This window comes from Penicillium riverlandense, assembly GCF_028828495.1.
Source record: "Penicillium riverlandense strain IBT 135883 chromosome Unknown utg000007l_segment0_segment0, whole genome shotgun sequence".
Lineage (NCBI taxonomy): Eukaryota > Fungi > Ascomycota > Eurotiomycetes > Eurotiales > Aspergillaceae > Penicillium > Penicillium riverlandense.
The window spans coordinates 483,828-510,504 of NW_026643198.1; the positions used below are offsets into that span (position 1 = coordinate 483,828).

The window sequence follows — 26,677 nt, forward strand, 5'->3', positions numbered from 1 at the left end:
ATGCCCGCAAATCTCTGTTCTTCGCTACTCACTCAGTCAAGACTTGCCTGTCTTTCCATAACCCCGACAGTCAAGACTGTCATCTCCATGTCTATACTTTAACCCTAAATGAAGAAGTAAACAATGCGCGGCGAACCCACGGTGCCCATCGACCACGAACCAGAGCAGCACCGTCACCCACCCAAAGCCTGGCAAAAATGGACCAAAAGAATCCTCCTACTGCTCCTGAAGCAATGGCTCCTAATCGGCATGGGCGTCGCCTGTGTGCTGGCCTACTTCTTCCCCAACGTCGCGAAACACGGCGGGATCATCCGCGCCGAGTACAGCATCATGTACGGCGTTATCGCAATCATCTTTCTAATCTCGGGACTGAGCATCCCGCGCCAGAAGCTCTTTGCGCAGTTCATGAACTGGCGCCTGCATGTTCTTGTCCAGACCGTTTCGTTCCTATTTATACCTGCGCTGGTGCTTGCGGTCGTGCATGCCATATTGGCTGGTGATCCGTACGGACGTATTGATCGCGCCGTGCTGGCTGGGTACATATTGACGGCATGTATTCCGACGACGATTGCGTCGAATGTTGTTATGACGAGAGCGGCGGGCGGGGACGACGCGGCTGCGACGGTCGAAGTGCTGCTTGCCAATATACTGGGTCCGTTCATTACCGCCGCGTGGACGGTTGCTCTGCTGCCCAAGGGTCCGGAGTTCGATGTCTGGCGCTATGGGGGTGGGAATCTAGGGACGATGTACAAAAGCGTGTTCAAGCAGCTGGGGCTCAGTGTGTTGTTACCGCTGGTGGTTGGGCAGCTGGTGCGGTGGACCTGGCCGGATCGGACGGCGTGGGTGATCCAGAAGACGAAGCTGCCGAAATTCGCGACGGTTTGCATGCTGCTGTTGGTTTGGTGAGTGGATAGCTCACACTGCCAAAGGATATGCGGCTGACTGAGAATCATTAGGTCCACCTTCTCCTCGTGCTTCGCAACAGGCGCACTCCAAACCCTATCCACGCAAAGTGTTGTCTTTGTCGTCCTTTTCAACATAGCGCTGTATATCGCCTTGACGATAGTGTGTTTCTTCAGCGCCCGGCCGCCCCGATGGCTTTATTCTCGCGGCTGGTCGAACCCCGTGTTTAAGCCGATGCCCCCGGAAGAAACTATCGCAGTATGCTTTTGCGGTCCGGCGAAGAGCACTGCATTGGGCATCCCGCTGCTGTATGCCATGTGGGCACCTCTGGACCTCTTTACCAAGTCCAGAACATCAGTGCCCGTGTTGCTGTATACCACAGAGCAGATCTGCGTTGCGCATTTCTTTGTGCAGCTATTCCGGCGCTGGCATGCTAGATTGGCGGAAAAGGAAGATCTAGAGAGCCACTTGCAACCGGAGGATGCAGATGTCGGTATGATGCAGGTTTCTCAGGGTTCTAGAGATGAGCATACGAACGTTTGATACCCATTTGATAATCTATCAAGATTTTTATTCAGAGAAGATAAAGTATATGCCCACTTATAGTAAAACAACAATATCACAATCGAAGAAGATATTCAACATCACCGGTCACACCAGTTGGCGAACAAAGGAAAGAATGTACATAACTGCACGATGGGGCCTTATATATAGCTCACCTTGACACCCATGCCAACTGTGCCCTTTACCTTCTGCCATGCATTGTCGGTAACCCTCCGGACGCGCTCACGCACGTCCTGACGGCTCATGGCCATGAGGATACCGAGCAAAAACAAAAGGGTACGCACCAGCGACATTGGGTTCCCGGATAAGCTTTGGATGATATGTTTGACCAAATTCCGTAGAGCCGTAGCGACCGCACGAGTCTGGCGTCGAGGCTCAGGCTTGTCCTGCTTCTTGACGTTCTTGGAGCTCGACGCCGAAAGTGCAGTCCGCGATGGCTTGCCGCTCGGCGATTTGTCCGCCGATTTGCCTCCCTTGCTCTTTGAGGACCGCCCCTTTTCAATCCCGTAGTCGCCCTCACTCGTATTGCGCTTATGTCCGTTCGGTTGAGGCCGGGGGGATGATGCTGCGGCGTCCTCTGCTCTCCGACGCTCATCCTCACGCTGTCGCTCGAATTCGGCATCTTTGGCTCGCTGGAGCTCCGCAGCACGCAGCTCGCCCCGTTCCTTCTCCTCCTTTAGCCCTTCCAGGGTCTGGAGGAAAAGTTCCTTGCGTTCTTCGTCGAGGACTTCGCTCAGGTTGATGAATTCCTGCGCATACTCCCACTCCTCATTCCGCGGGAGAACATGCAGAGTGAAGAGCTCAATGATGCGTACTCGCGCAGCCAGATCTTTCGGGGTATCTGTTCCGCTCGTCTGGCTGATGTGGCGCTGCTGCGCATTGGCGGATGCATTGAGACGGTCGGTAAGGTCGAGGTTCGGTTGCCCGTAAGAGGAGAGGTATGTCTCGAGACGCTGCTGGTTGAGTGATTGAGAGGAAGAGTGGTTGAGGATCAATGTTGCACTGTCTACGTTAGCAAGGGTCGAGATGCTGGGGAACAAGGAGCGCTCACAGGTTATAGACTACCTCGGCATCCACGGAGCCCTCGCGGCCCCTGTACCCGATTTGGACCACTGTTTCCCAGATGCCTCCCTCCCGCACTTGGGTGGCGATCGCTTTCCACTCCTTCTGGCCGAATTGCTTCTTTCCTTCCTCGGCGCCGAGGTCGACGATTGCGCTCAGCAGCGTGATGTACAGATTCCACACCTTGATCCTCCACGTGCTAGGGGCGGTGGCGATCGGCGCAACAGCTGTAGAAGGATGATCGCCATTTGGTTGTTGGTCATCTGCGACTGTAATGATAGGTTGGAGAGTGGACAGGGCTTCAGGGAGGCGGCGTGTGAGATAGAGCTGGGACGCTTTCTTGTAGGTCTTGGAGCAGAGCTTCGTGGGGGAAGTCGAGGTAGAGGTGGAGGAGGGTGAAGAGAGCTGGGAATGGGACATTCCGTCAGCCATTGCGAGTGAGTGTAGTGAACTATTGGAGTATCATGGATGTTGAGGGTGAGAAAGAAAGAGAAAGAGAGGGAGTGAGTGATGGAGCAGTGAGGTCGGGGTCTGCCGTTTTCCCTCGGCCCAACTGAGTCCGGGGTTGGGAGGTCACGGGATCTGGGCCGAGCAGAGGACGACGAATTAGGAAGGAACGACTGAACGGTTGGGTGTACGCAGACCGATCGGTTTGTTTGTTATGTTCATTCCTTTTTTCTCTTTCCTCTTTGATGGCCACATACAAACATTCTTCAAACGAGAACAGTCTTCACTTCTGACGGTTTGATCGATCTATGTGCAGCATGCCAAGCCTGATCTAGATCCGCCTGGGTATCTATTTCGTTGCATCTTCACTTCACTTGGGACGGATAGGTCAATATCAACAAATACACGATTTGAATTCACAGCTGACTAGCTAACAAAATGGATGTCGTTGACGCAACCTTCAATCACCACCTACCGTGGATTCTCTACGAGTTGGCCTCGTGCTGTTTTGTGTCTCTGGATCTGGAGATGTCAGGAATCGCGATGAGCCCAGACAAACCAGGTGGCGAGGTCCAGACACTTCAGGAGCGCTACGTCGAGGTCAAAGCAGCAGCGGAGAAGTACCAGGTCCTGCAAGTTGGTCTGACCATTTGCCGCGAAGATTTGGTGACAGGTGTGTGCAAATACAAGGAGCACGGATGCATAAGGGGAGCTGACGTGTTCCAGGGAAATACATCCTCATGCCATACAACTTCAACCTGAGCCCGAATACTTGCCGTGAAACTGAAATCAGTCGAGACTGGACGTTCCAGAGCCGGGGTACGCCCGACAGTTCTGGGACAGGGGAGTTGTTTTGACCGTGGCTGACGCTCTTCGAACAGCGGTAGTGTTTCTGCTGGCAAATGGCTTCAGTATAGACATTCAGTGCAAATATGGTGTGCCCTATCTATCCCGAGAAGAGGAAAAAGAAGCCATTGCCAAGGCAACAGAGAGATTGACCCGTCAGGCGACGAAGAGGTCCCTGAGTATCAAAGAATCGGATCGTGAGTCCCTGGAATTCGTCCAGGCAGTGCGACAAGTTGTGGACAGCTGGCTTGCCGAAAGCGATGTACGTATTCTGCGCAGCGAAGCCATTGCAGGCCGTTACTGATCTGCTCTTACCAGAACCACAACGCGTGGGTCAATATTCCACCACCGACTGGCAAGCTTTCTGGAATGCCGAAGACCTTGAGCAAAATGCACAAAATGCTTGTGCACAATCTTATCGAGAGTGAATACCCAACCCTCGCTGCTCGAAGCCACTCTTCTTTCATGACCATTGAACCCTTACATCCCGAGCGTGATAAGAAAGCCCAAGAGGCACGACTTGAAGGAAAGAAAGCCCGAATTCAGCAATGTGTTGGATTCCGATGGATTGTAGAGGCCCTAGTCGGTGGGGATCTGAAGGACATTGAAGATTGGGCTTTCAATCGGACCATGGACAACAAGGCAGTGCGCCCTCTATACACCCCAGACTCCCCCAAAGAGCTCTCGATGCGCGTAAAGCAGCGACTCAGGGAACACCGGCCCATCCTGGTTGGCCACAACATCTTTACCGATCTGGTTTACTTTTGCAAATGCTTCTTCGGCCCGCTACCAGATACCGTGGGCGAGTTCCAGGTCATGGTGCACGATCTCTTCCCCGTCATCGTCGATACCAAGTACTTGGCGACTCATGACTGCGGTTCCGTGAATCCTCCTTCGTCACTGGTAGAGCTTAACCAGGACTTGTCCCACATACGGAACCCGTTGATAGGTACAGGGTCCTTCATCTGTTCATGCTCGCGATTCACTAACTTCGCTCACAGCCATGGACCCTCTGCATGTCAAATACAGCAGCCAGGAGCTCAACCACGAAGCCGGGTTTGACAGCATGCTTACTGCCACAGCCTTCCTCAAGCTCTCAGCGATGCTCTCTCGTGGTTCCTACGATCGCAACAAAATTAAGCAACACGAACAGAATGGGGGCATGAGGTGTCCACAGCAAGGCCGTTCCCCCGTCAAAAGGAAGCCTGGAGATTTCTTCGCTGCCGAAAATGTCAAATCTTTGGACATGATCGCTAACGGCTGGCTTCACACACGCGGTAGTACTCTGGAGGAAACTGGATCAGCGGAGGTAGCGCACAAGGTCCGCAATGGCGAGCTGATTCCCCGACTGGGTAGTGAATTCTGGAATGTTTACAGCAACCGTCTGCGGGCTTTTGGAACGAAGGAACGGATGGTGCAGCTTGGGGTCCAGGAGGAAGAGGAGGAAATGTTGATGGAATTTGACTAGGGAAGGTCATTTATGTGACAATTGGGAAAGATGGTTGAATATCTCCGACGAAATCAAAAGAGAAATCATGTCCGCAGCATCTATCTAACAGTACACCTTGGGGATTTTCACGAAGGTACCGCTAGCGAATCAGCCGCAGGAATCCACTCTAAGCACCGCTAAATGGTCAACTGGACGTGGTGTATCGTAACACAGTGATGATAAGGATGGGTGCTGTAGAGAAGAAAGAAGAAAAATTGCCGCGGGAAACAATTTTAAGCCCTGGTCACTGGACTGCTAACCTAATCAGGACACCACGTGATCTCAGGGAACTTTTCTCGATCGGAGAGACACCGGGACCCAACCACCATCACTGCCATCCAGCATTGTCGGAGATGGCCACAAAATCCAATGGGGCACGGCGCATGGTGTCGCTATTGCGTATGTGATTGTTCCAATGACCGCATCACCATCCACTGACTCCCAGCGCAGGCCCGTCAATAGTCGACACCAGCGTGTGCAGAAGCTGTCAACAGACCCTCGGCCGACGCCAATATGCCGCCACGACCGAGACACCCGCCACAGAGACGGCCTCAATTGCCAAAGACCCATCGGCATCAACAACCTTCCCCGTCGTGAAGCCCGTCTACACCATCAACGCCGGCATCGCTCTCTCCCGACCGCCCCAGGTGACCCGCGAGCTCGAGCCATTCGAGCAAGCCTACTATTTCTACCAGAAGCGGCTGAACGAGCGACTGGCGCTACCGTTCACAAAGTACTTCTACTTCAAGCGCGGCACGCCGGCCGACGAGGACTGGAAGCGGAAGATCTTGGACCGCCGAACCGCAGCGCGGGATATCGGCAAATACAACGCGTACGCGAGCGATGCGTGGAACGACGAATTGCTCGTTAATGCGCCTGATTCCGATCCCGCGCACCAGGTTGAGATGCTCGTGCAGGACGCCGAGTCTACGGCCAATGCCACCTCGCAGGATACCAGCAAGAAGGAGGAGATCCCCCGTCCGTTTCCGCGGGTGACGGAGGCGGATAAGAAGGGTGATGAGAAGAGCTTGGATCGTCTGCTTCCGAGAACGTTATATCTTCTGGTTCAAACGAAGGGGGGTTACTGGACGCTTCCCAATGCGCCGGTGGAGGCGGGCGAGAGTCTGCGTCTGGTGAGTCCTGCAGCTCCTTTTCTGGTGACGGAGACTGTATTAATCATTTCTGGTTTCTAGGCTGCCGAGCGTACCCTTGCCCAATCAGCGGGCGTGAATATGAACACCTGGATGGTCGGCTATCATCCCGTCGGACACAATGTGCTAGAGTTCAAGCGACCAGCGATCAACCAAGCGGCCGGGACCGAGTTGCGTGGTGAGAAGACTTTCTTCTTGAAAGCGCGCATCATGGCCGGACAGGCCGATCTGTCGGGCAACACGCTGGGACTCAAGGACTTCAAGTGGCTCAGCAAGGAGGAGATCGCCAAGTACGTGCATCCGGGGTACTACCGCGACATCAAGAATATGCTGGCCGATCGGTAAAAGGCGAGCGGCGGTTTGTGGGATAAGGGACTTCGACATTGTCCAGTACGAGGTCCTACTGGCTGACGCACTGCATATAATCTTCCCCCGTGTCTGCCATGTATAACTAGATTCTTTCCTTGTGCCAATCAAATTTCCTTTTATTAAACTCCAAAACACCGCGCCATATGTAAATACACACCCAAAATTACTTTAGAGTAAATTTCTGACCCTGGACAACGGGTTGGTCTTTGGATGACTTGCCGGTCAGACTCTTGCCGCACATGGCGCAGGCTAAATAGCGATATTAGTTATACTCATCAGAGAACCAAAAGGACAAACATACCGTTCTTCTGATATGCACACCGCTGACAGTATTTCTTCCCCTGGTCCGTCTTCGTCTTGCACAATTCACAAGCAGACGAGTAAGCCGCATAGGGATTCTTCGCCTTGGAGCTAAGGAGCTTGCTCTATACATATTTATCAGTTAATACCCTTAAAAAAGCCCCTCTACCACCTATCGTATAGATAGTTAGCTGGTGAGTACTCATACCTTGCCAACACCAGTCGACCCTATTGTCGCCTTATTCCCCTTCGCCGCGCCACCGACAGTGCTGGCCGGAGAACCATAGTACATTTCATTTTTGCGTTTGACGCCTGGCGTGGCTAGCTCGGTGGATTTAAGCTTCTTCTGGCATTTGGAGCAGACCATTGTGGGGGATGGTGTTGGTACTGGGGGATGTTGATGAAGGAGAGTTTGATGGTGGATGATATGATGTTCCTGGGTCCGCCACTGCCAAGACCTTGTATTCCCCCACATTATTATTGGGCAAGTAGTATGAACAGGATGTAGAAAGTGAGGTCGTTAGAAGGCCAGTATTTGTGTGATCTGAATTTTATTAATTACTCTGGGTATGGGTATAAACATCATGGTCATCGACAGAGGCTCAGAAAGATCAATAAGACAGGAAAATGCAACACAATCGGGCGCGCTGAATCAATCACTTAGGCCCATGCTGATGCGGATAATGTCCCGTAGAAGGATAGAATGGCTGCTGGTAAGGCTGCTGCTGATAGGGATACGAACCCTGCTGTGCCTGCCAAGCACTGTCCTGAGGGACGAGGGATGCCCATTTCACACAGCACAGAAAAATGCCAACGTAGGTACCCACGTAGAAAACGAATTCGAGGACAGACTCCAGCAGACCCAGGTAGTCTGGGGGCATGTACTTTTCATAAAACAGGTCGAATCGGATACAAAGAACGGCCCACATCAGATTGAGCGCAAAGTAGAAGAAAGCGCCGATGATGAGAGAGATGGCGGCAATCTATGTATAGACTGTCAGTATCCATGTCTACTGCCCAAGGTAAGAGAAACAACTCACCCTTGACCTGAAGCGATCCCTACCCCCTTTGACAGTCACAACAACAGACCAGACCACAACCTCCAACGAAGCCACGAAGAGGAGAATTGCGTTGGCAGCATACAACTTTTCGGCAGCAAGTTCGACGTTCAGTAGAGGAACCTCTGTGACAAGATAGACTGTATTGACGACACCGATAGCAAAGCACGCCATGCCCATTGCGAACAGAACCCCCAAAAATATCCAGTGGATGATATTCACAGCCGCATATGGCCGGCCCACATCGGTGAGGCCGTCGAGGAAACGATGGATCAGGCTGTAGAACACGTAGAAGATAAGACACTGCGAGATGTGGGTGAAGAAATCCTGCAGCATGTAGGTGATTTGATAGTATTCTTTCACGACGTCTTGGCCAACGGCTACACCGATATAGATGCTGCCCAGGAGGTCCGCCCTAGAAGTAAGTGGTGTTAGTGTCCGGTGTGGCCGAAAGATGTTCATATACCTACAAAATCCCACAAATCAGAGCAGACCTGATCCCGCCCATCGGCAATGGACGCCTCTTGGATAGAAAGCTTGGAGGCTGGCGGATCGTGCAGCTCCAGGCAAGGAAGCCCAACAGGGCGGCCCCGGTCAAGGCAGTCATGGCAAGTTCTGCGGTGTACATGTGCAGGATTCTGGGGATATAGTTGAGGTTTTCCCCGGGTTCGGTCTCCCGATTCCAGGCCCATGAGCTGCTATAGTAATCATCGTAGCCGCTATAATACCGAGGCGACAACATGTTTGCGGGTGGTGGTTCGCGCCGCGAGACGGTGCGGGATCACTAACTGGTGGCCGGATCACGTATAGGAGGAATTACACGCGTCGAGAGAAGGGGAGAATAGTTTTATTTTCTTGAGGGAAGGCATCTGCTTGTTTTTATGTTACCTGTTCTATTTTGCCGGGTGACGCGAAACCCACTTGGCCGGAGGCTGAAAGACCCTGGATACGAAGAGGCAGCGGTTGTGACTACATCTGATTGGCGAGCTCGCGCAAGGCTGGATGAATCACGGTCGGCCAAAACGACTAAGCCTCTGCCGAGATTCACAAGGCGTATGACTATTGATTGTTGTGCTGGCGCAGCAAAGTCATTAAGCCTGGCCTGCCCCCCTTTATGCATGGGCTGAGCCCCTTTCTTTCAGGATGGCGGGCTCAGAAGTTTTCGAGAGATCTTCGCTGGCGGGATTTATGCGTGTGTATTCAGGCATCTATTATTACTTCCCGAACTGCGGAACTGCCCAGAGATTGTGGGGATGCGATCGTATTTAAATCTTGCCAGCGTCTCGGCATGTCCGTGTTGACAACACACTTAGTTGCCTCTTCAGCCCAGCGCTGACTGTGGCTGAGTTGGGACCGACCACAGCTGTAGCGCCACCAAATGAGAGCTGATGCATCTCCACCATCTGCCGGGCACGTAAACTGCCAAATTCCAGTCCAGGGGATATCCTTGAACTGGTTGACGGTGACAGGGGTCAACCACATGCTCCAGCAAGGATCGGAGTATGTATGCTTGCCGTGTCCTGCCTTCTCCCGATCGCAGAATACAACAAGTGATCCCTCCGAGCTGCATAGGGTTTGCCTCCTCCCCGTGGCAAACTCCGTCCACTCATGCTGAGCGACGGGTGAGCGGCAGGATCGAATCCACAAATTCGATTGCCTTTCCTGTTCAGCTGCTATCCTTCACAACGTGATTGACTCCCCCAGAACGCGTGGGACCCGCTTCTTGCGAACTGATCCGCATCAACATCTCAAATGGAGTCGAGTCCCAGCTTCGGCCTGCCCGCGAGTCCCTTCGCTTCGCGGACAGGATTGGCTGGCCCCTGAATGATTCTTCTCTTTGTCTGGTTCGCCGAGAGGCGGCACACGGTGATCGATCTACATAAATACTAGATGAGTGCAAGTCACTTGAGAATTATAATTTCTTCGGTGTTTGAGTCTCAGCGGCAGATCTATTGTTTTTCTTTTTCTAATTCGGTTCACCACCCCGAATCTGGTATTGTCCGCATTCGGCCACCACATTGACCACCAGTGGGCGCCGGCGCCTCGCAACTACTGCATTGCATCTCACCCTTTTCCAGAAAAGCAATATTCCCATGCGTTCTCCTAGCACCCCCTTAAACAAGCGTCTGTATTTTGGCTAGGCCCGAGCTGTGGCCGCCGTGTCTCTTGATTATCCGGCCTGGTTCCAGTCCAGCGAGACAGCGACATCTTCAATTCCTGCCGTTGTTGCAGGTCTTGATAGGAGACTCGACTCGTTGTGCGTGTTCAAATCTTTTTTGGTTCCGTCGTATCAGTCGGGAATCCAATCTGCGACTCAATATGCCACCCGATGGCTCAACCTTCGCCACTCTCAATCTGCCCCCGGAATTCTCCCTGCCACAATGCATGGAGTTCTTCACTCTAACGGCGGGTCCAAACACGGATCTCTGGCGCAAGCCACCAAACGGCGATACATCTACCGCGCCCATCGTCTTCACATCCCTCCGGCATCCATTCGTCGTGGCCGAAGTCACCGTCAGCGCCGACTGGGAAATGGAATGGGACCAAGGCGGACTGGTGATCTTCGCCGGCGCAGCACCGCAGCCCTTTTCCTCTAATTCAGTCCCTTCGCCAACATGCCGATCATCACCGCCCCAACCATGCAAATGGGTCAAAGCCGGCATGGAGTTTTCCGGAGGCACAGTCAACGCATCTTCAGTCAGTGCTACCGCCGACGGCGCAGACTGGTGTTTGTCGCCACTAGCCCTGCCAGCCGGTGGGATGGGCATTCATTCACTGCGCATCAAGCTCGAGCGGATCGGCCATGCGCTCTGGATCTGGTATCAGGCTCCCTCGGCATCACCATATGCGCTCTCGCCCGGAGCAGTGGGGAGCACGTGGAAGAAACTGCGGGAAGTGACATGGTTCTTCTACGGTGTCGAGGACAAATTCGTACATGTTGGCGTCTATGCCAGTCGGCCGACGAATATCTCTCGTGGAGGGACGATGTGGGATGCGATGCACGGGTTATCGCTAGATGGGTCTTCGGCTGCGATGGCGAGTGGATTGGTTGTGGAGTTTGAGGACCTGGAGATTTTCTAGGTCCTTTCAAATCTTTTAAAGAGCATGGTGACCCTGTGCTCTTCTCTTATGTCTTGGTGATACCTATTTCCTATTAGCGAGCAAGCAAAATTAATTGTGTTGTGCGACGAGTCGCTGAACGTCGTCTTCGGTAATACCTGGTACGACTTGAAGAATGAAAGCTTCCGGAAGAATCGATAGGTGAGGGTGGAGCTGAAAATTAGGCATTATATCTGGAGATGACAGTTCTTGGCGTACATACGGCATGTAGTTAGGTTGAAGGATTTAATCCCGGACCTCTGAGCACCTTTCGCAACTTTAAACTATCATTCTTTGATTTAGGAACAGTCTCTTTGCTCATGTAGTGATAGTCTCGTTGGGGTGAGATATTTGCTTTTAAGCTTTGGCCCAGCTGAGCTGGAAGAACATCGCAGTTGCTCCTGGATTGCTTTAGTATCTACGAAGGTACGCTATATATCTCCGATGCGTGGGTAGGTAAAGTGATAGCAGGGAACTGCTATTGACTATAGTCTGACCCCTGAGTAAGATGCATAGATTTTCATTCACCAAGTCAATATTATTTTGTAGTTGACAGCTCTTTACTCAGGGACTCGTATTTGTCTCTATCATGATATTCCTTATACTGCGCATAACTTTAAAGCCCGATGATATCATGCTGAGTCAGCCGGACCCGTGCGGGTCGTGAATCCGAAGATCTCTGCAACAGCTGGCAGCAGCTCGATAGGGGCTCTGGCAGATGTATTAACGTGATAAATAGACTATAATGGGTTCAATTGATGTACTGACCATAAAATCAAAGACCAATGGCTAGGGGTTGGGGTGTGGACGGGTAGATTCCATTTTATGCATGGTGACGGAGAAAAACCCTGCAGCAAAGCTCAAAACATAGGAAAAGCTGTTTCCGACAGCTGTCTATCATTGAAATCTATTGATCTATTGTTGGAGCAAATGCAGCGTCACCCCGTTTGTTTTTTGATATAATATTCCCCAGGAAAGGCACGGTCCCACACACAGAGTTTTTTTTGGGTTGGCTCTTGGAAAAAAGCAGAGATGGGTAAGAGAGGAAAAAGGCCCCCAAAATATCGAGACTCTATATGTACAAAAGAGAAAAGGTTGTTGTAGATGACGCTGAAAGTAGTACATGGTAATACATCACGACCAAATACCTTCCCCGGGCCGAATCATATCCTGAACACAGTTGGTTGATGAGTCGCTTAGACGTACTTGCACATCATGGCAACCATCAGGTCGAACAGACCCATGGCCTCGACGAAGGCGAAGCCCAGAATGGCGTAAGAGAAGAGCTGGCCACGGAGGGCAGGGTTGCGGGAAACGCTCATGAGCAGAGCGGCGAAGACGAGACCGATACCGATACCGGCACCACCGAGACCGATGGCGGCGGAACCCATGCCCAGGTTCTTGGAGACCTCGACCATGGCGGAGGCGACCTCAGAAGAGTACTGGCGGCGAGCGGCGTGCTGGGCGAAGACCTGGCGGGCGTTGGCCTGGAGGAGAGTGGGCGAGGACACACGCTTGGGGGTCTGGAAAGCAGCGACAGGGGCCTTCTTCTGGGAGGTGAAGGTGCGCTTGGTGGCAGCGTTCAGCTGGAAGCGGCCGGCGGGACGGGCGACCTTGGCGCTCTGGGCCATGGTGGTGGCCAGGCGAGAGGCGAAGACACGAGAGGTGGCCATTTTGATATGTGGTGTGGTAGGAATTGGGGGAGAGGAGAGAGTGTGTGTGGGAGGATATATGGAAAGAAGGAACTTTTCAGGGAGAAAAAAGCTGGAGAGAGAGAATTACCCATAAATACTCTACGGGTCAAATTTTCGCCCGTCCGATACCCAGACCGTGCTAGTGTGCGCGTGCAAGAGCCCTAATCGGACCAAACCACGCAGTATTTCACAGGCATTCTTGCTCTGTCTGCGTTTTTCATTCTTACGCCTGTATTATTGTTGCAGGCCTCGGGTTCATTCGGGTTTGGACTGGCCTTGGGTCCACCGTGGCTCTACTTTGGTGTTTGGGCAGGTTGGCCATGGATGGGATACTAGAAGCTATTGACACCCTCCCTGCATTTGTCTAGAATTGAAAAAGATATAAACCGACTGCTGGGGGCATCTGTACTTGTGTCATGGAGGGAATCGGCGACAACATGGTGATTCTGTCATTTTGGTTCGTATTTACTCCCTTCCCTGCAGTGGATCGTCCAATCGAGTGGATTGGGATCCACCGATCCAGAGCTATGCAACCAATCATGGCTCCTCCGGCACGCCTAAATCCAGGTTATGTTTCTGGATTTATTCCCGGCGTCACCCAAAACCGGGCCGACTCGGATTCCAGGTCCACCAACTGCTGGGCAACCGGTCCACCCGAAAGCCACTTGGTCGGTTGATACAGGTCGATAGCGCTCTCCCTTCCCTCGGGAAGGCACTTCACCGAGTGGTCCTATTGGGAATACGTAATTATGGACCCATGGGAGTCCGCTTGACCGCGTCCACTCTTCTGTTGCTGTTCCGAGAGAGGTAGAAAGCTCTACATGCAGACCATGCAGAGATACCTGTCGCTACCTGCAGAACAATCCTCTGGTACTTATAAAGGGTACTTCTAAAGGGCGCCCTTGCAAGGCGTGGCAGCTCGAAAGAGCGAAGCAGGAAAAAAATTTTCATCACGGACACCGCCCTGCTCTCGCTTCCGGCCGGCCTCCACTCGAATGGATTCCGACCCGCTAGAACCCGAAAAACCAACTCGAAAGACTTGCCCCGTCCACCGGGTCGCTCCACGAAAGGGGGCGGGTGCCGAATTATGGTCTAGCGGGCTTCGCAAAGCACAGTACATTTCACCTATACACCTGTCGAGGGCCCGGAGTGACTTTTATACCTTGGACTTGACGACAGAAGGAGACGGCAAGTACCGAAGGGGAAAAAAAATTAAAAATTAAAAAGGCGGCTCTGCACGCCGCGCGCATTCTTCCGAGAGGAAAATCAAACTTAGCCGGCTGATCCCAACCCTGAACTGGTTGGCGTGACCCACACAAGCTCACTCGGCTTAGGGGCCGTTACCGTAAACCCTTGCGTGAAGGTGTACATATACCGGGTGCACTCAGAGCTGGTCAATTGACTTTCTACAGACTCAATGGCTGTTCTATGAGTAAGAAGGGGTTGTCTCAAGTGGTGTGCAACTTGGTGAAGGCTTTCGCAGGGTAAAATTGTCGTGGAGCCAGGGGTTAAAGAGGGTCTCGGGTGTTTTAGGGTATTGTATTACCGTACCATACGACCCATTTGACCCGGTCATCGAGGCATCATCGACTTCGTTGAGGTCATGCGCCGGAATTGGTTGGCTGTTATGCCAGCTGGCATAATTGAGGTAGTATAAGGAGATACTAGCCCCATGCATATCTAAACTATGGAGAACTATCACTACAGAAACAATAGTGCCCCTGCTCTATATATGCAAACCACTGTACACGGACTCAGTATGACCGTCACTTGTCCATGTCAATCAGGAGCACGGAGTACGTAGTCTACCTTAAGGAATCCACTCAATGGGGCGTATTCTATTGCTACGTGGGCAAGGAGGCGGAATAATGTGCATGACGAGGCCCTAATTCGGGTTTAATTCGGGCTGCAGATCAGAGTGATAAGAGGCAAGGCAGCCAATAAATATGGAAGGTAAGCTACACAAGACAAAGGAGGTGCCTCGTAACGGCCGAGGGATCTTCAAAATAAAAATCATGTGGCCGTGAACAAATTACAGTCAAAGGAAAAACCACGTGCAATGGAGTTTAAGAATGGTAAGGACTTAGCATTCTTCTCTATCAACAGGGGTCTGCCAAGATCAGATTCTTCTTACTTCCTTGCTTCACAACCAGAAGTTCCTACAGTTTGAGTCAGAAAGCTATGAGAAAATATGCCTGAGCGGCATGATTATACTGCTGGCCCAACAGAGCGCTATATATAAGCGTTCCTTCATGTCCAGGAAAAATATAACGAACTTTCAAGTCCTATCTGGCCTATACACAATGTTTTAAGAAATTTTGAGATCTAGTGGTTGAAATTTTGATATATATACTTGGAGGTCAGTCACTCGCCAATGTTAGTTAATAGCACAGGGAGTTTCGAGTTTAGTTAAATTACGCCACGAATTTCTAGGCATTTAACCTCTCTTCTGTTACTCCAATGGAAAAGCTTTAATTCAATCAGTAACACAGACTTAATCTAGTTTTGGTGTTGCAGCTGCCGCTACACTTAAATAGAAGGCTCTCTGCGGTCTGATCGGCCATTTCGTGACACTATTCCTATTTGAGCTAGGCTGATCTCATTATGCGACCTTCTCTTCTGGTTCACATCGTTGATACGGTTCTGACTTATGGTGCCTACTGGAGCCACAGACGTTATAACCCGCGAATGACATAGAAGCGTCTTCCTATCGAAATACCAGAGGCGATTCTCCTATACGTTGATACTACTACTCTTCTCATATCTGCGAGAGTCAGCCGTCACTGGGGTGTAGTAGTCAAGAACTCTGTTTACCTACAAGAACTGTTGTTCTCGCGAGCTGTTCCATGGACCCTATTAGACAGGGATAAATGTTACGCACAAAATCTTCGCCGCTGCTTTGGTCTTGACGATCTAACCCAATGACCCAATTTCGGATAGAATTTAAGGATGAGAAATACAAAATTTAGTTACATCCAGAGGCGAGCTGGGGCCTGATTGTCAAAATGGTAACCATGGTATCGTTGCTATCTTTTGCAGTACCTCGCTGACCTAGTCGCGCTACGTCAGAATTATGACTCTGTACACGAGTGATTGGAAATATTAAAGATGTTATCGCAGCGTCTCTACTCATGGCTTTGCCCATAACTGCCAGACTGGGTTTGCTTTTACATACTTGATGCAGAGATAAAGTGCCTGGCTACTCTTGCGATATAAGTTTGAATCATGACTGTGGCGGCTATACCACTCGACAAAAGGCAACTCATTATTTACATCCCAAGCTGCATGTAATTGGCTATCTGGTATTTGCGGGCATTTCCGCTAGATATATTGCTGGACATCAACGTCTAGCTTCTATTCGCGGTTACACTGCGTGAAATCCAACATAGTGTTCATGCTGTATTCCTGTATCTCAAGTTTAAAAAAAAACTGGCAGACTTATTAGGCAGCATTGGACGCAATAGGCATGGTACATGTGTACTTGGCCTTGATCCGAGGCTTTACCTAGGCATCCATGTGGTGAAACCTTATACTCTTATATGCTCGAGTCATATTGATCTCACCATTTATCCCATATATATTACGTTTTCTGCAACTATCTCCACCGATGCATTTAATGAAATCAATGAGTTGACAGTGCAGATATGGCACCTACAACCCGCTCCTCCAGACGTTCCACGCTACGAAGTTATACAAGATGGTACAGTATCGCCCCGAGCAGACGTTCTGCATCATCTTCAGCTATTCGAAAGCTAGCAACAAAGAAAAATAAATCACCCGTCAAAGAAGAAACCACACTCTACTCCCCCTGCCTAATAAACACCCTGTTTCCCTTCGAAATACTGGAAGCCGTCTTCCTACAACTCAATAGGAAAACCCTTCTCGTTTCCGCTCAGAGAGTCTGCCGAGATTGGTTTGCCCTTATCAAAAGCTCTGTCGCTCTCCAGGAGATGCTCCTTTTCCGCCCTGTAACTGCACCAAGGATCGAAGAGTGGAAGAATGACAAGATATTCCTCAGGATTTTTGGCTGCATGCTTCGGAGTCAGTTCGTGCCCTATCCAAAACATCGAAAGTATAAGAAGCAAGGGAATTGGTTAGGTCCGGAGGCGAGCTGGCGTTATATGGTGAGTATTATCTAATTACACACTTACTATGGCCTGTCTTCACAGTCGAGGCACAAGAGTGTTCTTGCTTCGTCCGGCTAATGCCGGTGAAATCAGAACTACGCGCCTTATATGCCCGCTATATGGAAGCACTATTCCAAAGGACTTTATCCACGAGCAGCGGGCCAGCCTGTGCACCCCGGCCGGGCACAACTTGAGTCGTCCTTTGCTCAAGCAGTTGCCAGATCTGCGCTAAGCCACATTGTCCACATGCACGCCTAGCTGGCGTTACTATCATGCTTGGTGAATAGATGCAAATCTACGCTACTATTATGAAGCTTGCTATCATGTTTCGTAAAGAGATGATGATGAGATGAAAAGCCGCTCTAGTTCACTGTTATGAAGCTTGCTATATACGAGAATATCAATACGAATATGTTGCTCCCTCGTCCTATCCGGCGCATAATGCAACCTAACAACTTCCGTGACCATCTCTCCATACCCCAAATAAATGACACCTTGTCTACCACAGATGCCAAGCTACATAGCTCGTACAATCCGGAGAGCGGGTCCTCCGGGCCCGACTCGGATATCCCGACTCCCCGTCTTCCTCGACACCCATCTAGCAAAAACCAGAAAATCGAATTGGCTACGGTCAAATGCAGGGCCAGACAGGAGGCGACTTCAAACTCGGCGCGCAGTTCTGTTTCCAGTACGGCGTCCGGATCAAGAACAAAAGGACCAGAAAATCACACTGCCCATCCACAACAACGACATGAACACGGAGTCCTTCCCATCTGGCACATCCGCTACGGCCGGGCTGTTTCTCGAAATTGACCTAACTATCAAGACTGCCACTCTACAGCGCCGACTGTGGGATTATGCAGAGATCGTGTACTCCCCATTAGGGTAGCTACCAGAACATGTCGAACAGTCCTTCCTCAAAATCGATGAGTATGACGAGTCGGGCGCGGGTGTGATCCGCGAACAATTCGGGTACGATCAGCCTATGATACCCTACCGCGCGCATTTCCGGCATGACTGGAGCGGACGCCCGACCTGAGGCACCGAGCCTTTATGCCTGTTGGGCCGACAACAACAACCGGGAGGTTCGGGCGATTGCCAGCTGGAACTGGGCGACCGATGTTTGGGCGTGGGAAGTCAACTTAGGCAGCGAAACCGACCTAACGCATGCAGTTACTGCTGCGCACCGTGGGGTTGAGACGCAGATCCGGGTGGCGCAGAGCGGGACGCATGCTGTGGGGTTGAGTTTTCGTCAGTCACAGGCGGTTGAGGCCATGAGGTGTTAGTTAATAGTTGACGAGTATACTCGGTTCTAGGTAACTGTTCTACTGTAGTTAATTCGATGGTGGATGTATCCTTGGCGCACGGATGACAGTGGGCAGCCATTGGGCACGGCAGCTTAGGGCGGGACTAGCTTCACTAGCATGGGAGTTAGCGCATCCTAGACTTTTTCTTCAGAGATTGGTCAGGGGGTTTATTATCGATATATGTGAGGGAGTAAGTGTGTGAGTAATTAAATCTGGCAGTCGTCACTATCGGCCAGGTAGGCAGTCATAGCGATCACTAGTTCAGGGCCTCTCATGATCGTTATCCATGGAGTAGAGAGTATGTAGTACGAACGTTAAGTAGCTCACCGCATGTTGGCGATCAGCAGGTTAGCACGAGTTGGTCACTGTGCCAACTCGCTGCCCCACCTGTACTTAGCTCTATTGCTCTCAGTTCTGTGTCTCTCGCTCTCTCTCTCTCTTTTCCTTCCCATCCATCCCGGTCTGCTTTGCTGGTCAAGTTGCCAATCTTCTTTAATCTACCCCTCCTCACGACTGTAACGACTTGACGAACCCAACGATCATGGCCACTGCTACAATCCATAATGGTACTTCTCTCTCCTCCATCCATTTCTCTGCCAATCAATACTAACCAAGACCTCCAGTTCCTACTGACGAGACTCTGCCCCGAGACCCAGTCTCGGTCGAGCAGCTGCACTCCAACCCCGTGCTGGTAGAGGAGAAACCCATCTTCAACGGCGATGTCGCTGCTACGGAGTCCATCCTGAATGAGAAGACCGCCGAGGCAGAGCCTGAACCAGAAACTGCGGCTACGGAAACACAGGAGCAGACCCAAGAGGCTGCTGCAGAACCGGCCCAGGATGAACAACCTGCGGACGCTACTCTACAAGAGCCCGAGTCAGAACAACATGCAACGGAGCCAAGTTCCGAACAAGAACCCTCCACCGTTCCAGCGGACACAGAGCAGACGTCGGAAGAACCGACTGCTGAAGACCCCGCTACGACAGACGATGCCCCGGAAACTGCTGCTGCGGTTCCCGATGCTTCGAATGAAGTGGATCAAACCGACCTTGGAGTAGCAGGTGACGAGACCATCCGCGCAGACGAAACTGTTCCAGAGGCTGAAACCGAGAAAACTGCCGAGGAGCCTGTTACTGAGGCTACCCCAGAGGAGACGACAGAGGAGCCTGTCGCTGAGAGTCAAGCTGCCGAACCCGTCGCTGAGGAATCTGAGGCTCCAGAGGAGACTCCAGCGGTTGAAGAAGCTTCTACCGAACCAGCTGCTGAGGCTACTGAACAACCTGTCGCAGAACCCACCACCGATGAGCCACAGCCTGAGGAAACAACTGAGTCTGCCAATGAGCCGGTGGAGGAATCTGCCCAAGAGCCAGCTGCTGAGGCTACTACGGAAGCCAATCCAGAGCCTGTGGAAGAGAACACTACATCCGAGCCAACTGCAGAGGCACCGAATGCTGATGCAGCCCCAGCTGAAGAGTTTAAGCCAGAGGAGCCCGCTCCCGAGGCTGCTGCGGAACCAGCCACCGAAGAAACCCCAGAACCAGTCGCTGAATCTTCTACTGAACAGCCCGCCGCTGATGAAGGTCTCTCCAAGCCTGCGGAGGAGCCTTCGATGAACGAGACAGTTGAAGAGCCAGCCACCGGTGTTCCGGATGAGATGGCCGAAGAGAAGACTACTGACGAGGCTATTGAGCCCTCTACCGAGGAATCTACCTCTGGCGTTTCTAATAAAGTTGGTGAAGAGACGACTGCCACGGAGGAGCAAGACAAACAACCAGCTGAAGAGCCGGCCTCTGTTGTTTCTCCTGACGCTACCGAGGAGCACGCTGTTGCTGGGTCTGCCGCGGAAGCGGTTGAGGAGATGGCTATTGAGGAGGATACGACCGCTGAGACTGTTCCTGCCGAGGCAGTGCAGGAGCCTGGCACTGAGGCTCCGGTAGAACAACCTGCTGCCGAGTCTGCCGTGGAAGAGTCCGCTGGTGTTGAAGAGCCTGCTGCCATGGAAGAACCCGCTGCCGTGGAAGAACCTGCTGCTGCCGAAGAGTCTGCTCCTGCTGCTGAGCCTGCTGTGGAAGAACCTGCCGTAGAAGAGCCCTCTGCTGTCGGAGAGCCTGCCGTCGACGAACCGGCGCCTGAAGTTTCTGCGAAGGATACGACCACTGAGGAGCCCGTTGAAGCGAGCGAAGACGCCCCGGCCAGGGAAGAGCCCTCCTCTGAGCAGCCTGCTACGGCTGAAGCAGCCACTGAGGATACGACTACTTCCGCTGTTGAGGAGCCAGCCGCCGAGACACAAGCTGAACCCGTCGAGGAATCCACCAAGGAGATCCCTGCCGAAGAGCCTGCTGCCAAATCTTCTACCCAGGATGAAGCCCCAACCGAAACTGCCACCGACGAGCCCCTAAAGGAGGATGTCACGGAACCGACTGAAGACAAGCCAGTGGAAGCTGAACCCACTGCTGCAGAGTCGACTGCTGAAGAAATCGCTCCACCAGTTGAGGAGACATCTGTCGAACAAACGACCACCGAGGAGCCGGCTCCTGCGACTGAATCAGCCTCTGAGGCACCAGCTGTTGATGACACTCTTGTTGAACAAGCCTCAGAAGTTGCGCCAGCGACTGAGCAGACCGAAGAGGCCAACACTGCTTCAGAGGAGCCTGTTGAGGAAGCACAGCCCGAGCCTGTGGCTGAGTCGACTGCTGTGGAGGAGACCGCTGGTGAGGAGTCTTCTCAGCAGGAACCCCCCGAGACTCCTGCCGTTGACGAACCTGTGCCTGAGGATCCTGCTGCAGAAGTTGACCAATCTGCTTCTGAGCAACCGGCTGAAGATCCTATTTCGGAGGAACCTGCGGCTCCAGAGCCTGTGTCTGAGGTTTCCCCTCCAGTCGAGCAGCCTACTACCGATGGAGCCGCTGAGCCAGCTGATGCTGATAACACTCCCACCGAGGCTCCTGCTGTGACCGAGTCCGTCGCCGACACTCCTGTGCAGGATGTGGCACCGGCAGTTGAAGAACCTGTTCAGGAAGACTCTGCGGAGGAGAAGGCTGCTGCTCCCACTGCCGAGGGTGCAGAGCCTGAGCAGGCAGATGAAACAATGCAGCCCGAGGCACCTTCTGAGCCAGCCGTGACTGAGCCTGAACCTGAGAACAAAGAAGTTCCTCAAGACGCGGAAGTGGGCACTACAGATGAACCTGCTCAACCCGAGGCGCAACCCCAACAGACTTCTGCAACTGAACCCACGGAGGAGCCTTCTCAGCAGGAAGAGCACGATGATGTTGCGAAAGATCATGCCCTGACTCCGGAGATCCTCGGCGCTGGTGTTGCAGCTGCAGCCGGTGTTGCTGCCGTTGGGGTGGTATCTGCATCGCAGGAACCCGAGACAGTGGCACCTGCGGAAGAAGAACAGGCCTCCCAGACAGTAGAGGTGGCTAGTGAGCCCGCTATCAATGGCAAGGACGCCGAGACCAAAGCTCCAGCCACGGAGGCGCAGCCTGAAGACGGTAAGCCGGCGCCGTTCCTCTTGAACCGTTCCTCTGTTCTGTCTTTGGATGCTGATCCGGTTCTTGCAGCCCTCGCCGGTGACCGCGAAGCCCTCCTCCGAAAGCTCAACATCCCCTCCACGGACCAGCTCGCCACCGCAGCCAGCGCCAGTGACGAACAACCATCGACTAGCAAGAAGGCCCATGTGGAGGACGCCAGCCCAGAAGTAGTCGAAGAACCTGAAGCTTCCACCAGCAAGTCCGCGGCCGCGGCTGGTAAGACGGATGAAGATGCTCGTCCCCCGAGCCAGAACCGGTCAGTGACTGCTGTTTCTCTGAATAATGCACCTGACAGCTGGCTCAAGGCGATCTGGCGCAACGTCTTTGTCAACTTCTTTGGTGCTATTTTTGCGCCCTTCCGCCGTCGCGGAAAGGGCAGCAAGAAATAAAGAGATCCCTTTCCTTGAGCCTTGGTCTTTCTTCCCTGGTGCTGGGCTCTGGGAGACGCGAGATCCATCTACATTGTTGTTTTCCGCTTCTCAGGAACAGTACTAACATGATTTGATTCGATCAGGCCCTTGCTCTGGATCGCCTTGGTTGTGGCTATACTTGCGTTGCTGTGGCGCATTTATATCTGATTTACCACAATTCCTCTCCGGACACATACAACCAGTGTGCCCTCCCGGATGCAAAAGCGCAAAAAAAAAAAAAAAAAAAAAAAAAGTTCAGAATGTTCTACCCACGCACGATTCCCCTGTATTTGATATCTGCGTCCTTTTTTTCTGTTTTTACGATTTCCCTTTTGCGTCAGATCTGCTTTTTTGTTGTTTTGGTTTTGTTTTTTCCATGTTTTCTTATGGTTTGATGATTTTCTTATGTCTGTCGTCTCTCGATCACGTTGCTGGTGCGTTCAAGGTCAACCTCGTTTTTGAGATTGGGTTGGTTCTTGATATTCCTCTCCAGGATGTGTGTTATGATTTTTATGACGATGACCTAATGAATGACTTTATTTATTCTATCTTCCCTTACATTGTAGCTAGTATTGGATATTCTCTAGAGATACGGTGTGCTTTGATCAGGCGTGTCTTCTGGGTTTCGATCCTTGTAGACAGCTTTCTTCCCTTGGTATATAAGTATCTCGTAGGCAGCAGCTCAACTCGTGGCTCATAGCAAGGCCATGATCTGGCAGAAATTTGAAGCAAATATCAGATGGCCGTCAGTATTCCGTCAGTATCCTTCATTGTTTGAGGTAACATGTTGCAAAACATGCACTACCCGTAATTAAGCCCTGAAGACAATACCGTCAATAGGAAAAGTACGGTGCATTCAGTAGTTAGAATTGGGTCTTGTTCAAAATTAACGTAGACATAACGTTGAAATAACGCAAAAAAGTTCTGTATTATGAAAATAATGTGTTATGGCCGATTTATCAAAAATCAGGCTACACATAAACAAAGCTCACCTTCTGCCTCTAGAACTTCAGCACCTTCTTCCCTTCCTGTCTCACCATCCTCCTACCTTTTTCTTCTTCACCATCTCTGCATACCCTCTCACCTTGTCCCGTTTCTCACCACTACCCACTCTCTGCATCCCACAACCATTCTACTCTTACATCCCCTCCGTGAACTTGCTGAACTTGCACCTGATATCTCTTCCGTATTCACCTGCACGATGGAAAACAAGAAGCCCACTCAAGCGTTGGCCTCTGACAACCCTTCTTTCTACATTAACAATCCCTACTTCCCTGCTATCCAGAGTCCATCATCTCCTGGACTGGGGTTCTCCTCCATATCCTCTTCTGGTATCCATCCTCCACGCATTCAACCTGGCAATGCTTTCGCCCAGATGAAGGCCAAGGAGCTCGAATATTTGGCTGCTGGGAAGGATCCTGGTAAGTTTGCAAATTGGTTTTCCCTCTTCCTCTTTGCAGGAGAGACCACATACATATCAAAAGACAACGACTGATCCAGGATAACAGCTCCATCAGACTTGCCCATTCCAAAACGCCCGAGTCTTGCTCGCGCAGATTCGAGTCTAGACTATGATAAGGAGCTGGCTCTGCCCTTGCCCAAGCCGAGCTTTTTCGGGCCTGAGCCTATCTCCCCAACTTTGCGCCATATGGAGGAGGCCAGTCCGTCGCCCAACAGGCCGCATTTGCTGAAGAAGCGCGCTGTTACAGACCCATCTCGCATTCACGAAGCCGCTAGCCCTGACAAGTCCGGTCACGGTGCCGGCGAGGGCAAGAAAAGGTCCAAGCTGGACCTTATCAAGTCGAAGCTCAGTTTCAAGGACCTGCGCAAGGAGTGTGCCAAAGACTCGCCGCTGCCTGCTCGCGTTTCTGTCGTGTCATCGACTGCCAGCCCTAACCTCATGGCTAGACGCTCAGTGACTTCCATAGGGATTACAACTCCTGCAGCCAATATCCGCATCCCCAGATCCCTGCCGCAGCGTCAATTTGAGGCGAGCCAGTCTGTCATCAGAATGAGCAGCTCGTCAAACCCTTCGTCTCCCTTTGCTGTTGCACGCAGCAGGATTCCTCTGCCGCCTTCGGGAACATTCTCATATGCGCAGGGCACTATGGCCCCCGCCAGGACCTCGAGTCTTTACAAAGATACCACTGCAATTTCGGGGCTGGCTCCTCTGGAGTCCGCCGGCAAGGATGGGGATATATCTCCCGTGGCATCGACACCCATCCCAGCTCCAAAGCTGCGTCCAGACATTGTCGTCACACGCCCTAGCTTCGACCGACTGTCCTCGCGGCCGAAAGTGCGCACCCCTCGCACCCCAGATATTCCCTGGCTGCCTGACTATCCGGAAACCGATGACTCGCCCCCCAATATTGGTGACCTTGCCGAAGGACGCGGCAAAGTCAAGTATCTTCCCGCGAGCTGGTTGGAGAGGTCGGACAAGAGACCCCAAAGGCCTAAGAGGTCCCTGACACCAACACCGGGACCAGAGGATTTGGTCCAACTCCCAGTTCCAAGTGCATACAGCACCAAGGATGAGCCGCCAGTGACCACGCTCCCAGACTACCTGCCTTCATTCCAGGAGAGGCTTCAAAAGGCCAACATGCCGTTGGACAAGCCCATTCCGGCTGAGATCCAGAACCGCAGCACGGTCATGCAGGTTGAAGAGATTGTGGAAATTGTCCGCACGATCCAGAAGCAGACTGACGTTGGCATCAACACAATTAGCCAAAAGCTCGAGGATCTATCTTCCTGGATTGGAGAACAACTCCAGAATCAGATCGACAGCATCGCTGATCTCGCACGGGCTAAATCCGACCTCTTTGCCAAGCAGTGTGAGATCTCGCGCGAGATGATGAAGTTCCAGCTAGACATGCGTCTGGAGATTGGGGTGATGGAGCGGCGGTTCAGCGTTTTCGAGATGAAGATGCTCGACGAGCTGCAGGCCGAGATTCGGGCTCTGGCGCGGTCCTACGAGGAACTCAACACTAAGACCGAGACTCTCATTACGAAGCACTCCTCTAATGACAATCAGCGGCTCATCGAGTACCACCAGCAGAAGGACGCGGAGATCGAGAATGAGATTGCTCGGATGAAGGCAAAGCGGGAGGAGATGGCAGCTGAAACGACCCCCAAGGCACTCGTTCAGCGTGGCAGTGAATCCAGCTCTGAGAGCACGGAGCCCTTGATCAAACCCATTGCTATCAAGCCTGTTTCTGCTCCTAACTCGCCCGTCTTCAGCAAGCCTGGTGGCACTCGCCTCCCCTCGACAGAGACAAAAGCCAGCATTTCCCTACCACGCAACATGTCCATGTCCAAGAAGAGTCCTCGCACTATCGACGGCGCGCTGGAATCCAAGGACAAACTTTCTCCTAAGCCTGGTAACAGCGAGGAGGCAAAGAAATGGTTCGGACTCCGTCGTCGCCGCCAGGCGAGCGACACCTCAACCAGCAGCAACAAGTTCTCCTGGTCATCTCGCCGCTCGAGCACCAAAGAAGACGTGTCATCCCCGGAGGGTGACAATAACAAATCTAACGAGCTTCGCATATCTAACTCCTCCACGCCGCCTATCCCCCCGATTCCACGCTCCATCATCAACCGTGTCGTCGACGATATCAATCGCAGCAGCAATACCACCACGCCTAGCAACATCCACCCTGCCCTGCGCAGTCCCCAGGAGCAGTCTATCATGCGTGAACGACAGATCAAGGCTCAGCAGGAGCAGGAGCAGAAAGAAGACGGTATGATCTCTGATGTCACGGGCATTGGGCTTGCTGCGGCTGCTGCTGCTGCTGCTCCTCTTTCTTCCCAGCCAGAGACCACTTCTAGTCCTGCGGGTATCTCAGCCCGAACACAGTTTTCGCAAGAGGGTTCTTCATCAAGCCAGCCTGTGGTGCCGACCACTGCACAGAGTTTCTCAACGGCCGCAAGCTTCCACTCTGCTCTTCCTCCTTACACCGCACCCTCGAGCGAGGATGAACCTGACGTGCCGCTTCTTTCAGATCATCACTGGGAGGGCCAGGAATGGGATAAGAGGTCGGGGCATGGGTCTCGCTCGGCTGCTGGCGATGAGCTTCACTAATTTCTTTGGGGTCTGGCATTTGAGGTGTTGCTCTGGGGAAGTTTTTTTTTTTTTTTCTTCTTTGTTCTCACGCTTGTCTTTTCTTTGCAGATCGTGTTTCAGTTTCTGGTCTTTTGCTTTTGCTTTTCTTTGCTCATTGTCCAGCTAGTCTTTTTCTTTCTGGTGCGGGCGATTTCAGGTTCCCGGCTTGGGGTTAGATGTGGTAGATACACATACAAATCATCTGGGGCTATCATGGAG

General features: G+C 52.2%; 10 protein-coding genes across 10 annotated transcripts; 6 read left to right on the top strand and 4 right to left on the bottom strand.

The window, feature by feature from the left end:
- Positions 1 to 123: 123 nt before the first annotated feature.
- Positions 124 to 1,446, top strand: N7474_007772 (uncharacterized protein; the record flags this gene model as incomplete). Its single annotated transcript, XM_057199182.1, has 2 exons — positions 124 to 902; positions 957 to 1,446. The coding sequence occupies 2 exons, from the start codon at positions 124 to 126 to the stop codon at positions 1,444 to 1,446; spliced, it is 1,269 nt and encodes a 422-aa protein (XP_057049883.1).
- A 161-nt stretch (positions 1,447 to 1,607) lies between these two features.
- On the bottom strand, positions 1,608 to 2,961 carry pex26 (the record flags this gene model as incomplete). Its single annotated transcript, XM_057199183.1, has 2 exons — positions 1,608 to 2,469; positions 2,519 to 2,961. The coding sequence occupies 2 exons, from the start codon at positions 2,959 to 2,961 to the stop codon at positions 1,608 to 1,610; spliced, it is 1,305 nt and encodes a 434-aa protein (XP_057049884.1).
- A 453-nt stretch (positions 2,962 to 3,414) lies between these two features.
- Positions 3,415 to 6,807, top strand: N7474_007774 (uncharacterized protein; the record flags this gene model as incomplete). Its single annotated transcript, XM_057199184.1, has 8 exons — positions 3,415 to 3,649; positions 3,703 to 3,795; positions 3,858 to 4,084; positions 4,141 to 4,771; positions 4,824 to 5,271; positions 5,580 to 5,710; positions 5,762 to 6,444; positions 6,505 to 6,807. 8 exons carry the CDS (start codon positions 3,415 to 3,417, stop codon positions 6,805 to 6,807), a joined length of 2,751 nt encoding a protein of 916 aa, XP_057049885.1.
- Positions 6,808 to 6,994: 187 nt separating this feature from the next.
- N7474_007775 (cysteine-rich PDZ-binding protein) lies at positions 6,995 to 7,498 on the bottom strand (the record flags this gene model as incomplete). The annotated part of the gene is made up of 3 exons (XM_057199185.1): positions 6,995 to 7,080; positions 7,133 to 7,256; positions 7,340 to 7,498. The coding sequence occupies 3 exons, from the start codon at positions 7,496 to 7,498 to the stop codon at positions 6,995 to 6,997; spliced, it is 369 nt and encodes a 122-aa protein (XP_057049886.1).
- A 289-nt stretch (positions 7,499 to 7,787) lies between these two features.
- N7474_007776 (uncharacterized protein) lies at positions 7,788 to 8,931 on the bottom strand (the record flags this gene model as incomplete). Its single annotated transcript, XM_057199186.1, has 3 exons — positions 7,788 to 8,114; positions 8,172 to 8,604; positions 8,684 to 8,931. The coding sequence occupies 3 exons, from the start codon at positions 8,929 to 8,931 to the stop codon at positions 7,788 to 7,790; spliced, it is 1,008 nt and encodes a 335-aa protein (XP_057049887.1).
- Positions 8,932 to 10,508: 1,577 nt separating this feature from the next.
- On the top strand, positions 10,509 to 11,270 carry N7474_007777 (uncharacterized protein; the record flags this gene model as incomplete). The annotated part of the gene is made up of 1 exon (XM_057199187.1): positions 10,509 to 11,270. One exon carries the CDS (start codon positions 10,509 to 10,511, stop codon positions 11,268 to 11,270), a length of 762 nt encoding a protein of 253 aa, XP_057049888.1.
- Positions 11,271 to 12,484: 1,214 nt separating this feature from the next.
- N7474_007778 (ATP synthase subunit C family protein) lies at positions 12,485 to 12,961 on the bottom strand (the record flags this gene model as incomplete). Its single annotated transcript, XM_057199188.1, has 1 exon — positions 12,485 to 12,961. One exon carries the CDS (start codon positions 12,959 to 12,961, stop codon positions 12,485 to 12,487), a length of 477 nt encoding a protein of 158 aa, XP_057049889.1.
- Positions 12,962 to 14,928: 1,967 nt separating this feature from the next.
- N7474_007779 (uncharacterized protein) lies at positions 14,929 to 17,998 on the top strand (the record flags this gene model as incomplete). The annotated part of the gene is made up of 2 exons (XM_057199189.1): positions 14,929 to 14,935; positions 17,799 to 17,998. 2 exons carry the CDS (start codon positions 14,929 to 14,931, stop codon positions 17,996 to 17,998), a joined length of 207 nt encoding a protein of 68 aa, XP_057049890.1.
- A 124-nt stretch (positions 17,999 to 18,122) lies between these two features.
- On the top strand, positions 18,123 to 22,338 carry N7474_007780 (PT repeat family protein; the record flags this gene model as incomplete). The annotated part of the gene is made up of 2 exons (XM_057199190.1): positions 18,123 to 18,344; positions 19,084 to 22,338. 2 exons carry the CDS (start codon positions 18,123 to 18,125, stop codon positions 22,336 to 22,338), a joined length of 3,477 nt encoding a protein of 1,158 aa, XP_057049891.1.
- A 1,222-nt stretch (positions 22,339 to 23,560) lies between these two features.
- N7474_007781 (uncharacterized protein) lies at positions 23,561 to 26,437 on the top strand (the record flags this gene model as incomplete). The annotated part of the gene is made up of 2 exons (XM_057199191.1): positions 23,561 to 23,780; positions 23,916 to 26,437. The coding sequence occupies 2 exons, from the start codon at positions 23,561 to 23,563 to the stop codon at positions 26,435 to 26,437; spliced, it is 2,742 nt and encodes a 913-aa protein (XP_057049892.1).
- Positions 26,438 to 26,677: the final 240 nt, after the last annotated feature.